At 37.1% G+C, this 16,296-nt stretch overlaps 1 protein-coding gene across 2 annotated transcripts in view; it reads right to left on the bottom strand.

Moving 5' to 3' along the window:
* Positions 1–3,524: 3,524 nt before the first annotated feature.
* Positions 3,525–16,296, bottom strand: part of PKP4 (plakophilin 4) — a 73,535-nt gene continuing 60,763 nt past the window's right edge. For both annotated transcript variants that reach the window (XM_009273161.1, XM_009273160.2), the window contains exons 12-21: positions 14,859–14,976; positions 14,088–14,279; positions 13,769–13,942; positions 12,751–12,901; positions 10,425–10,620; positions 8,387–8,471; positions 8,166–8,283; positions 5,332–5,463; positions 4,518–4,591; positions 3,525–3,877 (exon numbers count right to left, since the gene is read on the bottom strand). In XM_009273161.1, the coding sequence (XP_009271436.1) occupies positions 3,629–3,877; positions 4,518–4,591; positions 5,332–5,463; positions 8,166–8,283; positions 8,387–8,471; positions 10,425–10,620; positions 12,751–12,901; positions 13,769–13,942; positions 14,088–14,279; positions 14,859–14,976 (1,489 nt within the window). In that variant the 3' untranslated portion in view covers positions 3,525–3,628. The remainder of the gene's footprint in view (positions 3,878–4,517; positions 4,592–5,331; positions 5,464–8,165; positions 8,284–8,386; positions 8,472–10,424; positions 10,621–12,750; positions 12,902–13,768; positions 13,943–14,087; positions 14,280–14,858; positions 14,977–16,296) is intronic.

Genomic DNA, 16,296 nt, shown 5'->3' with positions numbered 1-16,296 from the left:
TCTCGGCAGGGGTGCTCTCAATCCCTTCATCCCCCAGCCTGTATTGATACCGGGGGTTGCCCCGACCTGGGTGCAGGACCTTGCACTTGGCCTTGTTGAACCTCATGAGGTTCACACGGGCCCGCTTCTCGAGCTTGTCCAGGTCCCTCTGGGTGGCATCCCGTCCCTCCGGCGTGTCGACCGCACCACTCAGCTTGGTGTCATCTGCAAACTTGCTGAGGGTGCACTCAATCCCCCTGTCTATGTCATTGATGAAGATATTAAACAGTATCAGTCCCAATATGGACCCCTGCGGGACGCCACTCGTCACCGATCTCCATCTGGACATTGAGCTGTTGACCACTACCCTCTGGATGCAGCCATATGCCTCTGTGTATGTGTCTAGAATTAGTATTTTAGGATATAGCCTAGATCTTTGTGCTACACTGAGATGAGTCACTCCATTTCTCTCCCTTTGAGCATTGAGGAGAAATTTTATAAGGCAGTGCAAGACTGCAGCACTTAGATTTAACTTCAGTTACAGGGGACAGGGTATGAAGTAGCAATACCCAGCTTGGGCAGAAGCGATCTGCTGACAAACCAAAATTCCTAGTTGAACAAATTAAGTGCATGGTGGTTAAAAATGTCAGATACAGTATCTGAGGAAAGGTACAAGCTGACTACAGTTCAGGCATGCTCTTAAAGACAAATAATAGAAGTCAAAGAATCATCTCATGAATGCTGTCCTGAAAAAAATTTCTCCTCTATCCTTTCATATAGACTTCTTGTATGTAACTATATCAATTCACCAAAATTTCAGGTCAGACTGTTGAGAGTTACGAACATTCATGTATGACTTACATTGGCTAACTTGTTCATAATGGACACTTCTCATTCAGGCAGGAGTGAAGACCGCACACACACATAAAAAGTATCTTTTTAGAGGCCAGGATTCTTTTGAGCCTATTTAAATAATAATCCTAATTCAGTTAGGGTTGTATTTAGGCTTTCTACAAGATAGAGAATCATGGACACAGGTTACTTTAAGCACTTGTTTCCCATTGTTCTCTGGCTCACCTCAGTGAGCATAGCTGTTTCACTGAGGTCAATGCTACTTTCAGTTGTCCTCCGTGGGAGTGATTTACACAAAAGGACACGTGCAAGTCTGCTGTTGAGTCTCGCTGTACACATTCTCAATCTGTTCTAATCCGAACGATAATTTAACTCCCTGCTTTTGAAGTTTAGTTCCTCTTTTTCTTTCACCATATTTGCAATTATTAGAAAGGTGGAAACAAAGTAGTGAATTTCCCAGGGCACTATTACTATTTAACTTCCAAATTAGCATCACCTTCTCTTAAGGACATCCACTTTTCAAAAAGTTAACAATTTTTATCTTTCTCAGTGGAGTATCAATCTGAATACAAAATTGTGAATACAACACATTTTAAAAGCATTCAGCGTACATTTATGCTCATGACATTTTGAGACAAGCCCAAAAGCCAGACTGCACTATGAAAGTGAACTATGAAATGAAATTCTGCCCTACTTCTTCCCCACTTCCACACATTCAATCTGAAACTACACATAAAGGGAAACTAACCAACAAATACACTGTACAGATAATTTTAATCAGTATAGCACCAAGACTGTAAAAATACATAAATAAATGAGACGAATAAAAACAAATGAAAACTAACATAATGAACTCTATGTATATATTCTACAGCATGAAAGATCCAAATTGGGGTGCTGTCCCAAATCTTGCTGGTTTTGATCTTGATGAAACTGCCTCAGATGAGAAGCAAAAATCATTCCATCATAACAGCTGTTTTGTTGAAATGACTATGTCCCTCTTTTTTTGAGAGTTATTAGCAGGTTCAAAGCAGCAAATAGTAACAGGCTATGACCTTTTCAGTCTATTATTTTGTTATCTGAAGCTAATTTAAATCTTCCTGGGACAATGAAATGCCAAATAAGTATATTTGGCTCAGAGAGCTTACCACCTTTAGTAGGTTATAGGCGTACCAGATAATCAACATTGACCTGCATTGGTCTGTGTACCAAAGCTTGCACATGACTCTGAAGGTAGTTAGAACAATGATGAAAGATCAGTGGCGAAATTATTGTCACAAGAAACAAACTCGAAGTCAAGTAAATGGAAACTATTTTCTATCTTAAAAGAAAAAATAAAGTCTTCTAGGAAAGAAAAGGCACCATCTGCACAATACTGGCCCTCAACAACACACGTCGCACCGCAGCCAGTGGGGAATTGCATGGCTGTATATCAAAGACCTAACTTGCTACTTTCACTGTGCTGTTTACCCCTTCATTTCTTTTCCCTTTTACAGTTGGGGGGCTGAAGTAGCCCAACCAATTAAGGAACAGTAAATTTGCCTTATAATCTAACCTTGGAGCAGTTCTGCTTACCTCTTCTCATTTCACTGATGCAATTAGGGTATTTGGAAACACTGAAAACCAAGGAAAAGTGCAATGATGGGGAACAATAAGTATGATTACAGACAGTATAAAGTTAACAGACTCTACGGCATGAGGAAAGTATGCGATTTAGTTACTTAAAATAATCAAAGATTTTTATTGTAAATAAATCCAAGCAGAACGTAGTCAAAACGGAGACTATAATTTCTATGAAAGCAAGATCATCTTAATTTTCTTGGGGAGAGCAAGGGGAGGAGTAGAGGAGTGATGGGAAGAAAACAGGATAGAGTTCTGAAGTATCTTGGACTGCCCGTATCAAAAGTAAAAATACTAGTCTAAGGAATAATGGGAGGAATGTACATAATTTCACACTTTGGTCTGCCAGCCTGACTGTCAGAATATATGCACTGAAGAAAGCTGGGAAAATGGCCCAAACGTTTTGATATATTTAACCTGGCTTAAAAACATGCAATTAGACTTCATATTCATGGTATTTGTTTCCGAATATCACACACAGAAAATAATAAAAAAAAATGAACAGGGAACAGCTTTCCATGGATGAGACTTCCATATTTATTGTTATTCCATGTGCATAGAAAATGGCAGTGAAGTTTCTTATGAAATAGGCAGGGAATGGGAGAGGTGTAGACATACTGGACTGGACTTTGTGCTTCAAAATTACACTATTCATTTTTACAAGTTTTTTTTTTCCTTTTAAAATTTATAGTATTTTCTTGGAATTTTTTTTTGTGCATGATGTTTCGAATTCCTTTTAAAATGCCAAACTGCATTACAAATGGATGGCACTTTAAACCAATGTGGCATTTCCATATTTACACCAACGAAAGAAATTTACAAGACGTAATAGCATACAATCTTGACATTTAGTAATAGCAATAAAACAAGGGCATCCATTTTATTTTTTCTGTACAAACTATCAGAACAAGACTTTTATTCACATAAAAAAAAAAATCAGCTTTAATTTGCTCTGACCTACACACTTTCCAAATTCCTTTTACTCAATTCTCAAACCTTTCATCACATCGCCCACACCCTCACCAGACTACAGGAGCTACAAGTAATTATACCTAACATCTAAACAGAGCAATTCTTTTATTTCACTTTCACATTTCATAACCAAAACAACAAATGAGGCCATTCCATTTCTTCTCAAGCAAGATGAGAAATACACTGTTGTTTTTTCTCTTTGATGCTACACCCAGGAGTCAGGTGAACCTGGGTACTGTTCTGCTCTATAAGAAGATCGTCTGGTGGAATAAAAGTCTACATAATTTGTGGTTGATTTCAGTCCATATTGTGTTGTGTAATCTGAAGTAGCAGGAAAGTGAACTCGATCATCAAAATATGGGTCTTCATAGCTATGTGGGGACTGCAAGTATAATCTGTATGCATCATAGTTTTTTCTGTTGGTATCTTCTTGACTGTAGTACAATTGCTGATGCTGTCGACAAAATTATAGAAAAATAAGCTTTCAAAATATAATTAACAGAGAAAATACTTGTTTCTCAAACTTACACACATTATATAGAACCTTTCCTAAAAAGTGAAAATACTTGTTTCTCAAACTTACACACATTATATAGAACCTTTCCCTAAAAAGTTAAGTGCAGCTCTACCAATGATGATAGTAACATAGGTTTCAAACCTCCATGAAATGTACCTAATTTTTAAATGAAACTAAATGCAGGAAAAACCTCTAAGCCTGCCTGCATGTCTCCTTCTGCATTCACTGGGAGGCTAGTAACTCTCCAAAAGTGGTACTCTTAGAGCATAAGTAGAAAGTACAGAACCTGACCAAAAAAAAAAAGTCATGTCAAGTCAGAAAAGTGGTCTCAGGTCCCACCATAAGAAGAACACGCTAAAATATCTGCTATAAAAAGAAAACACAAAGGTAACAGAAGTACATAAGCAATTGTCAGTTTAAGTACACTAATGCCCAGTAACAATTAACTATGCTATAGATACACTGTAAAAAAGCACTCTAATACTATGAAGTATACTCAAACTCCCTTAAGTTCTATTAAACACTATATGCTGAGTCTTGCTATCAGTGTAATTTCAAAATAAAATTTTGGAGTCACCTGTAGTCGTCTGTTTTGTTCTCTTGCTGGTGAGGAATAGGAACTGATGTAAATTGGTGAAGGTTTGCTGGAACCTGTAAGAAAACAGTTTATAGCAAAAACTTCAGCCTTTATTCTTTCATCTATAAGTCTATTTGCTTCTGTTTTACCTAGAAGAAATTATGTAGCACCCAAACAATTAAGTCTGCAGATTTTAGTATCTACTAATAATATAACAACACAATACAGGCAAATTTTGTCCCTCAGCAGTAGTTAAATTGAAACCAAGAGGCTTTTTTCTGTTGCTGTTTTTTGTTTTACAGACTAATAACCTTTAAACCAAGGAATTTCCTTCTCTTTATTCACTGTCATCGCTATTGTTTTGCGACTTGTGTCAAATAGTAAGAAGGAAAAGGGAGATCAGGGAAAAGACAAAATCTTGGTATAATTTAATATAATAATATGATATTATAGTATACAACCGCACATTATTATTTATAACATAACATCATAATAATATATAATGTGCATAATAAAACAATTTTCTGTACTAGGATTTTAAATAAAAATAAAATTTCCAAACGCCTCTCACCTCCCAATATATAAACAGATCTTCTCTTATTCTGGTAATGTGTGCAATTTTAAAGAAAATAGCAGAGACAGATGAAAAACCTGCTCTGTTCCACATATGAAGAATATAACGAATAGAAATGGAAAACAACATTAAGTAGTAACAAGCCTGCTAATGCAACTGTCCATATGGTGATTGTATAAACTCCTCATATAAGGAATATTTATGTATTCCAGTTAAAAGTTCACCTAACTGGTATCTTACCGGTATAGATGTCTTTCTGTGTAATGACATCGCCTTGGTTATTATAATACTGCATAGAAGGTTGCGTTCTATCATACTCAGAGCGTGGTTCTCGAATTCCTAATAAAGCCGGTGATGAGGACGTGCTGCCAACTGATGAAAAAAGAAAGATTATCAGTATATACAACAAAAGCCTTTCCCATACCTAACCTCTTTACTCTCTCCTCATCCCTTCCTTCCTCAAGGATTAACAAATGAGAGAGATGTGGGTAGTGGACAAAACCAGTACATAGTTTTTTCTGGATGAAGAACCCCAGTGACAAAAGCCAACAACATACCATGAGATTATAATTTTATACTTTAATGGTGACTCACTGCTCTATAATGCTTACAAGTGAAGTAAGAGAACTTACCCATTTCAGTTTGCATATGACATAATTTGTTTGCATTTAGAAGATCATACTCCTGCTAGTGTTCATGATTTTATGTGAAGTTATACTTAAATAGCATCTTTAAGTCCATCCTACCACTTGGGATAGGACAGAAAAATTTAGTCTGCCTGGCTGAAGTGATCCATGTACACACATATATTACTGTCCGTTGATTAGCATGCAGGAGTGTATCTTGGACATTTTGTGCTCCAGTTGGCTGACAATTGTTGTAAGATCATAACAATGGATTACTTGCTTTATATTCTTACAGTGAACAGCTGAATCTCTACCGTAGTTGTAAAAAGTTTGTTCTGCTAAATCTTCCCTGTTTTACAGACCACTCAGGTTTTGTTGGCTTAGAGAGACTCCAGTAACACAGGAGAAAAATACTTAAAAAATAATTTCTAGAAATTCTGCTTCAAAATATTAATCAATGATATCTTCTTCCATTAGCTGTGTCCATTACATCATATCTCACAATTTTGTGTTGTTATGGACAGTTTAATTACTGATACTATCCTGGCATATTCATGGCTAAAAAAGCTAAATTTGGGGGTGTCATTAAAACTCTGACACGGGTCAACATAATGTCTGTGTTAATAATTGAGTGACTGAAACCAGAACAACTAACAGTTGTTAACAGAGGCCAAGTGTAACTGTTCTACCGTGCAGCTACTGTGCATGCTGTAATCAGCAAGGCTGCTACCACAGTACCCTCTGTGGACGTGTTCTTTGCACCAAACTTCCACCTTACTAGTTTAAGCTTGTTCATGCTCTGGAACAGAAAAGCAGACACTTCCTATTAGGATTTTTTACTAAGCGTTCTTTGAAGTACAACAGCCTCTGAATATTATGTTAGAGATGCCCATCTTACTTCCTGTTTGTAGTTCAAAGAACTGGAGTAACACAGTTGTTCTGCGAGCATATCTTGGGAGAGAAAGTGCCGAGGTAAGAATTTGACAGTAGGTATTGGAATATTCTTTTACGCTTTGGTAGAATCTGGTCAGTTCCCTGAGCCTAAGCCGTATTTGCTTCCTTATCATTGCTTATTTTGAGAGGGTATTTTTGGCTCTGGCAGTAGATACATAGCTTAAACAGCGTGAATTCAAGGCGGTGGTTTGATGCCAGTATGTGCAACTTGGCAACCATGTGTAAAAGTAAATCTGCTTTCAGTATCCTGTGGTTTGCAAGTGACAAAGATACTTGGTCAGGACATTCTTTCAGAATCCCGAAGGGCTGGGAGAAAACCGAACATGGAACACAGTAAGATCGGAGTAACAAAATCCTCTAGAATTGGTTACTGCAGTCTGCTGTTGTATGGCACTAGACAAAGGAATCAGTCCTGTATGGTGGTTGTCCTACTGTGATGGTTGAGAGGAACCCTGGGCATGGAAGATATGCTTTCTTTCCCTTCTTAGGACACTATAGGTATACTTCTTGTAGGAAAAGAAGTCCCTGGTTGAGTCTTTGTTTTTCAAGTCAACCATGTCATGAAGGAATGTGTGAAGGTTGTTACTTTTATGTAAAGAAGTAAACAACAGTATTGCAGAAACTGGTCACTTATTTTAGCAGTCATGGTAGATAAGATATTTCTCAGTATTAACAGGTATCTATTCACATAAAAATAGAAGAGTAAATTGGATAAAATAAAATGCCAAATGAAGACAATATACAAGGTTTCAAGTAGGTTTTGTATCAGCCCCCTCATGAAGATCTAAATCCTAGCACTGAAGATGTTAAAGGAACAAAGGCGAGAAATAAATGAGAAGGAGTCAGAAAAGTAAGACTTTTGTATTGTCTTGCTCATCCTAATGGGACATTACATAATTGGGAATGAAAGTAGGTTCCTCACTATTGGTCTGTTGCTTTCTATGCTATCAAGTACCCATGTTCTGTGAGGCTACATCTGCAATGCCACATCATACAGCACAGGAGTGGCGGCTTTGTAGAGGGAAATAGTTGGTAACAAAGTCCAGGTGTGTAGTCTGAGGATTTTACTTAGCACCAAGTCTGGCCTGGTCCCATGAACTGAATGCCCATTAGCAGCTGGAGTATATTAGTGGTCTGGAAGCACACCATCTGATTTAGTTTCATCCAAAAGGAATACAATTCACACATTCTGAGACTGCAGTTTGATTTGCATTAAGGAGGAAGTGGGGAGACTTCCTTCAAAGTGCTCCTTATCCAAACTGAAATGCTAATATAGAGACATCCACAAATCCTGTGGAATCTGAAGCCTGCCAACAGTAACAGCTAAGGTAACATTCAGAGTACATGAAGTACTTATGTTTAAATACAGAGGAGAGACAGCATGACCTCCGTGTTTTAGACAGAATTAGGAGTAAACTGAGAGGTTATTTTTACTTAAAAAAATGGAATACCAGGTACCCCCTTCAGTAAATCTTTTCACATTTCTTGACTGACCTGACTGTATGATGGGTGACATCTGTTGATTTGTTGTTGATAAAGAAGGATGTGATTTGAATCTCTCTCGCTCTAGTGTTGATACTGGTGTAATAAAATGACTTTGATTCCATCCATCCTGTGGAGTGGCAAAAAGAAAAAAACATCAAAACAAATCGCTTTTCATTAAATTAGAGTTTTTGTAGAACTGTTTTCCAGTGTAGGCTAATTTTGTAATTTACCTTCTTATAAATGCTACGGAGATCTCGATATTGCCATAATGTATTCAGTACCTGGGCAGCTGCCTTGACAACTTTCAGTGACGATCTAAGGAAGTGAAGAATGTTACATTATTAGAAAGCCACTTCATTCCACTTCAAAAGAACAACGTTCCTGAGCTACAAAATAGCCTAAACCTTGATGCTGTGAAGCAAGTCAGGTCATCTCTCCAGGTCTCAATAATGCATGCCTGCATTACCACAGTGTGAACAGCAGCCTCACCAAAAGGCTGGTGCAGAACCTGATTAAGCATGACAATCATTTCCCTCTCCAGCCTAGGAATTTTCTCTTCGGGTCACCCACATGAGGAATAAAGGGTTGAAATAGCTACTGTCATTGTCTGCAAGAATTAAAAATCATTAAAAGAAACATGCTATTTAGCACATTTCATAAAAACTGAGACTACATACTTGAAATCATTGTACAAAATTCCTAACTGTAGAAAAAGAATAAACAAATAAAAGAGCGCTGGTATTAAAAGTCTCCAGACATCCTCATAGTGACACTTTGTTCTCAGTTCTGTGTTGCACTACTGAAAACTTTTATTGGTTGGGAAAACACTTTTCCACTCTCAAGAGCAAGGCTAGGAAAATTGCTCTCACTATTATTAAAAATAAAATCATGCCATCTTTTTAAGGAGAAATGGTAGTAAGCTGGTGGTGGTACTGAAGTAGTGATTTGACATTAAATGCCACAGCACGACATCTGTGTTAAACATATGCCTTTTTCTGTCACTGTGAAGATTCATCCAAATACAGTTTTTGAAAGAAAAGCCCGAAAAAAATTGCAGTTGATAGTGTTAATCAATGAGTAGACACTCTTAATACGTTCACAAGATTTTAAACTTGTTTAGTGTACCCTGTTGCCTCATAAATATAAGTGCAGATGCAACTTTACACGTTGTCTCCACAGACCAATGAAGTCATATAAAGGATCACTCCATTCACACCTGCAGTTGAAACGAGCCTGTGTCCCTTGAACATATAAAGTATTACAAATTGTGGATACTCAAAATATAGCCCGGTTCCTTTTGAGACAAAGACTTTGTTAAAAATGTGGTATGTTTAATTCACACTGACGCACTTCTCTGAGAAGAGATCCTTTTCTCTCCTTTACCATCTGATCAAATGCTGGGAACAGCACACAGGGCTGGCTATATAATCAGATTTCTGCTATCCATAGAAAGGAGATCTGCGATATCCTCGTTTATACAAGAGTCCCGCTAATATGATTTGCATCAGTCACATTGCTAAGGAGTACAGAGCACTGATGCTGATCAAAGCCAGATGGGGTCCATGAGGCTGACTTAGTGCTGACCCTGCACAACTCAGGAGCCATTACATGTTCCTGTTCCTTGATGCTCAGCTGCCCAGTTCTGAAAGGTTTTATTACTACTAAATAAACACAATGCTTGATCAAGCCCAGAGCTGAATTCAGCTAACAAAACCCCTAGCACAGGGGTTGGCACAGCCATCCCTGAGTAAGTCTGCAGAGAGCCAGATCTTCTCAATCAACACTTGCTTTGCAATCCTATTCGAGAAAATCCCACTAGCTAGGTAAACTGCTTGATAGGCCAAGTTTTCCTTACAACCTACCAAATGGCCATGCTAGATATAAGTAATAGCTATTGTGATACATCCTGACAAAGGTGCTAACATCTTCTGACTTTGAAAAGCTCTAAATATTCTATTAATCTTGTAGGTGTTTAAGAGGGGACAATTTTTTTTAAATACCATTTAACCTGAATGGGCCCCATTAACGTGATTACTGCATGCAACTGTAAAAGCCTCCAAAAGCTTTAGATAGAGAATACACTGCAAGAGAATGGTGTTACTGACTGCTTCTTCCTTCCCAGTATGATTCATTCAGACTTTGTTAGCTACTCAGATCAGGACTGCAAAAGCAGATCCTCTTTTTACGCAAAAAATCATACCCCATATTCTTGAGCATTTTAAATGGAATAGAGAAACAGTTTAGGTATGAACTTTGTTGCCTACTTGCCTGTCACCTCTTCCTTTCGTTATGTTCACCAGCTTTTCTATTCCTCCGGTATCAGCGAGGGCTTTGGCATTTTCCATGTTTTTACTAGTGACCTCGTGCAAAGCACAGCAGATTGCCGCTACAGTCTCATCAGACAATATGCTTGGACCATTGCCTCCTGGAAGTCGATTAACCAGATCTCGCATAGCATATTTACCTATAAGAACCCATCAACAGAACCAAGTAAAAAAAATACATTTTGGTACTTAAGATTTGAAATTACAGGACTCATTACAAAACTGCATCTGAAAGCAATAAAAAGAAAGACAGGATCAAAACCATGGAAACCTTCCAAGAATTCACATTTTACACAGAGTCAAGAGAGACTAGAAATCAATTTTTGAATATTTTTTTTTTTTCCTTTTAGCTTAAAAATGTGAGACGTATTTTTGCATTAAAACAGAAGCATTTGTAAGCAGGAATTATTTGGAGAAAGCAGAATCATTCAAGGAAAAATGTTACGCTATGTATTATGATTGAAGGAGTAGTGCACATTCCTAGGCTTCATTTATGGGAGTGTTAAAGAAATCCTTACAGTAACTTGGAATTTTTTTCTTTCAGACATTCTGTTCACCTTATTGGTTACTCATAAGAGATCAGATCTCAGCTCTTTCAGATTTCAATTACTGACTGTTGCACAAGAATAACCACACTGCAGACAAAAGAAATTAACTAAAGCTAAGGTAATATGCCATCCCCCCCCCCCCCCCGCTTAGGCTGTGCTGTTAATTGAATGATTAATTGATTTTATTGAACACATGTTTGTACATAACAGTGAATAATGACTAAGCTTTACACAAAGCCATTAGCTATCTATTTGCATAACGTGCCTAAGGGGAAAAAAAAAATCCAAAAAGGAATTCTGCAAACAAAAGGAACAACTTTTCAAACACATTGGAAAACTATCACCAACAATGCTGTATACAAGTAGTACCCTGTCACTGCTAATCTTGTAGCAAGCTCATCAACACGTTTGCATATACCAATTTATATTGTTATTTCTTGGAGTCGCCAATCCCTTATTTTCTTCAGAGTTTAGACTATGTAAACCCATTATTCCTGCCCTTACCAACAGCAGTAAAGTTGCATAAATTAGATTACTAGCATGGGGTAATTTATGACTCATTTCATGTCTCAAAATATTTTATACAAAGATTGGTTTCGGAGTATATCTGGAAAGCCAGTAATTCTTTCACAGTTAAGGCTTTGACAGGGAGAGGGAACAGGTGGAGGTGCATTCCTGAACTGAAAAGTTCTGCCAGGAAGGGAAAAAAAAAAAAATCCTGAAAAGAGAATATCACCGGAGTATGACCCGTATATGGCTGGTGCTACAGAACAGAATTTTCTTTTTACTAATTTCTTGTGTATGTAAGAAAACATGTTCTGAACATCCAAGATGAAGAAAGCTTCAGTAATATATAATAAAAATCTGTTCACCTCCATTTATCTTTTTGAGAATAATGATACTCTTATCTGTATAAATAGTTGTTATATACTTATCCCACTAGTCTACAACACAGAAAATGCTTCTGTAACAAAAATGAAACTTTTGTAGATCATGACATGTGTTAGCAGGGTTCATTTAGGCCACAGCAGTCTGAAGCTGAGGGTGAGGCATGTTCAACACTTGCCATAATAGACTGAGATTCCTGATCAAGGCAGGAAAAATGTTGTTTGGGTTTCTTTTAAATGCTAGATGAGAAAGGCTCAGATGAATGCTTAAAGTATGAAATATTAAAATTGACAAAAGGGAAACTAAGTTTTTCTAGCAAGCACCCTTATTGATTACTTAATTCAGCAAAGACACATATGTACTGCTCTGTATGTGGGTTTTCGTGGAAATATTTTACTAGGAGAAGATGTCTTCCCTCTCTCCCATAAATAAAGTATTTACTGATGCACTGGCAGCAGAGCTCTCCTATCCTCTTAGAGTATGTAAGGGACCTTGAAACCCTCCGAGAAGGTTACCGTTTAGCTCCAAGGAAGTAGAGTTGTGTTTTCCATCATATTTTGTGCTGACAGTTTCCTGTCCAGTGTAGTTTAGCTGAGGTGACTTCCATCCATTGTAAAGAGATTGCCATGCAAGATGGCTAAAGGCAAACTAAAATGTCAGTATTACTCTGAAAAGCTACTGTTGTCAAAAAGATTAATTTCTGTGACACAACTGACATGATATAGTAAAAGCAAGTATGCTATTTCTATTGGTAGAATCTCATCCTAGTATTTTTTCAATACAAGGTCTGACACGTTGGTAATCGTGCTTTCTTCGGTACAGTTCTGTACTTACCAATAAGCTCCTTATTACGAACATCTAATGCCATATTCCTTAAGGCAGTTGCCACAGATGAAACAACTCTGTCATTATCCATTCTCAGCAGCTCCACGAGGATTGGTAGTCCTTTTTCTTTTCTTACAGCAGCTCGAATGTATGCTGCGAACTATAATAAAACTCCAGTTACTCACAAATCTACTACAACATTCTCATTGAAGTAAGAATTACAATCTAGTAAAAGATTAAGTATGTTAGGGGGCATTTTCCAAAGAAAAGAGGACACGTTAAATGTGTATCTTTTCTACTATTATAAAGGGTTGGCTCTTTGTTGTTTTTCACTCATTCCTCTTACAAAGCAATGTTTAAAAAAGGTGGTCTAACAGACAAAATATCTTAATAGATGACAAATCAGTTGAAAAGGGAACAATTTTGGGTTGTTTCGTTTTGTTTTTTTAAAGACCAATTTTATAATGGTCACAAAATGAAAAAGTCTTAGCTGTTTTTCTACAAGCAAAGGAAGCAATTAATGTTTTTTTTAAATCTCCCCATAACAAATACATAACATTAATAAAGTGTTCTCATGTGGTGCTTTTGTAACATATTGTATGCAAGGGCCACAAGCAAGAATGTATGGAAATAAATAATACAAATATTAAAGCTAATACAAACAATTTATTTATGCTGGTCTTACTTTGACAGTACCTTCCCACCAGAACTCACAGCTAGAAGATGCTAGAAGATTATTTTGACCTATTATTCACAGGAAGAAAGCTTTTTCTGTTTATTTAAAATAAATGGTACCAATTTCAAGGCCAGTTTCCATATTGCTCTTCCTGTCTACCATCTTTGTCGTTGCTTTTCACTGTGGAAATAACATTACTGCAGCACATAAACACTAATGATACACACTAGAGAGAAACGCTCAGATGCATACTAGAAAGTTACATGTTCCTTCTGAACACATTCCAGTATCTTATTAAAAAAAAAAACACCTAAAATACAACAATAGGAGGAAGAGTAGCAGTTCACATACCTTCCAGTTGCCTGCAGAAAGATTCTGGAGAGATCCTGCAGAGCCCTCTAGAGTAGCTGGATTAGAGCTTTCTGCTAGAAGCGTTAGGTATGGCTTTACCACAGATGGGTGCCATAGCATTTCCACCCCTTTAGGAGACTTGGAAAATCCTGGTATAGGGCCAACTCCATCCCACTGAGAAATGAACGCGTATTTGTAACTACATGAAACCTGTATATTTTCATTCAACATACGATAGTTCTTCTTCAAGCTATGTACTCCCCCCCATCATTAGCTAAACTACAGTTGATATATTTGTAATACAAGGAAAACGGCAAACCTGATCCTCCTGTGAAGTTTTTTTTTTCTTCTTCTTTTTTTTCCCCCAGCAACTTGGCTCTGAATCTTTGCTAGGTGATTCTTTTCCTAACAAGTCATCCAATTCGTTGATTCCTAGCAGACGTGCCTGAGGTACCTCCAGTTCCAAACGGTAAGAAAGGTTTCTCAAGGTACACACACAGTTTTCCACTGTCTGAAGCCAAACCAGAAAGATGTCATGTAATTAGTTACTTTCTTACATAGTGGTAAAGCAAACCAAACAAATGAAGCAGAGGTGAAAAGGCATTTGGAGCACAAGCACTAAATTCTAATTCTTACATAGTGGTAAAGCAAACCAAACAAATGAAGCAGAGGTGAAAAGGCATTTGGAGCACAAGCACTAAATTCTAATTCTGGGCCTTGGGCATTGCTTTGTCTGTTTCTCTGGGAAAACTGCAATCTCTTTCCTGATAGCCTCAAATATGAAAATATTTATAACAGTAATCTCTACTACAGTGGCTTATTTTTTAGTATTCTGAAAATGAAAAGCACAAGAGCTTACTATTATTTTATTAAAGAATGAATACTTCAACACTAATGAAAATGAAAAGCACAGAACAAGTTCCACTATTATGCAACAGAACTTGATTGTGCATCAATTAACTGGGGTTGGGAGAGAAGACCAGTTGAGCTAAGCACATGACAGTGCTAAATTATACTATATAAACCCCAAAGGATCCTATCAGACATACAGTTTAGCACTAAAAATCACTTAGATGAAATGTGCACACACCTTGCTGTCATAATCTGATGTGTTCACACATGTGTGGATCACGTGTAGCAGTGAATCAACCAGCCCTTCACAAGACCTCATCTGCTTCCGGGCTTCTTCACCTGCAGAGCTTAGATTCCTAAAGGGTTGAAATGATAAAGGAACACAGTGTATTCACAAACAGACATACATACAATAATTTTATAGATAGTTTGCGGAAGTTTTTTATACAGCTGATTGATAATTGAGAACTTAGAAGGAAACACACCATTTTGTGCAGCAACCCACCCCCAATTCTTATAAAAGATAAATACGATTCAGAACTGCAATTTCAAGATAGCATCGACTCATTGACAAAAACGACCATAAGTAGAACCCCTTTCCCGCAGACTTTTCCATTCCAAACCCTCTCTGTTGTACAAGCCCAAATCTATGGTTTGTATGTGCTGTAGAATAGATTGCTGAGCTTGTCTGTGTTAGAAATACCCTTTGTTGCCTCTTTTTTAAATTGGATCCATTCGGTGATCTGTTCTGTGGTGCAGCCTCATTAACATTTGTAGTAGTGCTACATAGACAGAAGTATAAATGTATAAATTAGAGTGTAGGGAACGGAAAAGGCTGCACTGTGCTTTAGAATAAGCAGCAAAGGGTGTAGACAAATATTTGCCTTCAAGGTCACCATACTGCAAAACTTGAAGCTTACACTGTGACTGGATGCACATTGAAAATGGTACTGCTGCTAAAGAAATGCCACCGCGCCTGTCCATAGAGGTGCTTTTTCTCTAGACATCATGTTTGCACTACTACGCTAGCACAACCCTATGTTCAAAAGCAGTGTAAAAATCGTCATCTTGAAAAACAACCCAATGAACAACAACAAAAAATAGTTTATGAAAATATTCTGAGGTTTAGAAGGGTTACCAGCAAATAAAAAGCAGTTCCAGTTCTGTTTAAACACAATGGCCTTACTCTGCTGTTTAATAGAACACAATTTGAAATCTAATAAATTATAAACAAACCTACAAATGAACAGAAATAGCTCATATACTACCCCTGGCCCTTGAATTCTCTTTTCAGATACTTTAGTTTTGCCTTTTATTATTCTGAATACTTTTTTTTCTTCTTACTGCTGTTTGAGAAATCCACAAAGGTAATAGTCAAACACTTCTTTACTGATATGTATGCATATACAAACATAATTATTTAAATGTATACAACAATAAAGAATCACCAAATGCACAATTTTTTCCCTAAATAATATTCGTAAGCCCTACACACAATACAAAAATTGCAGTAATTAATAAGGGAAAAGTGCAATGATCATAATTTATAAAAAAAACAACCAAAATTTAACCATTAGCCATTATAGTTAGCATCTCTTAGTGACTAACTTTGTACTTTTCATATTTTTCTAATATGGGGGAAAAAAAACCCCAACCAAATGCAAAAGCTGCCTAAA

This window comes from Aptenodytes forsteri, unplaced genomic scaffold (assembly GCF_000699145.1).
Source record: "Aptenodytes forsteri isolate BGI_AS27 unplaced genomic scaffold, ASM69914v1 Scaffold174, whole genome shotgun sequence".
Lineage (NCBI taxonomy): Eukaryota > Metazoa > Chordata > Aves > Sphenisciformes > Spheniscidae > Aptenodytes > Aptenodytes forsteri.
Note: the sequence above shows the minus strand (reverse complement) of the source record. Positions and strands in the feature narration are given on the sequence as shown.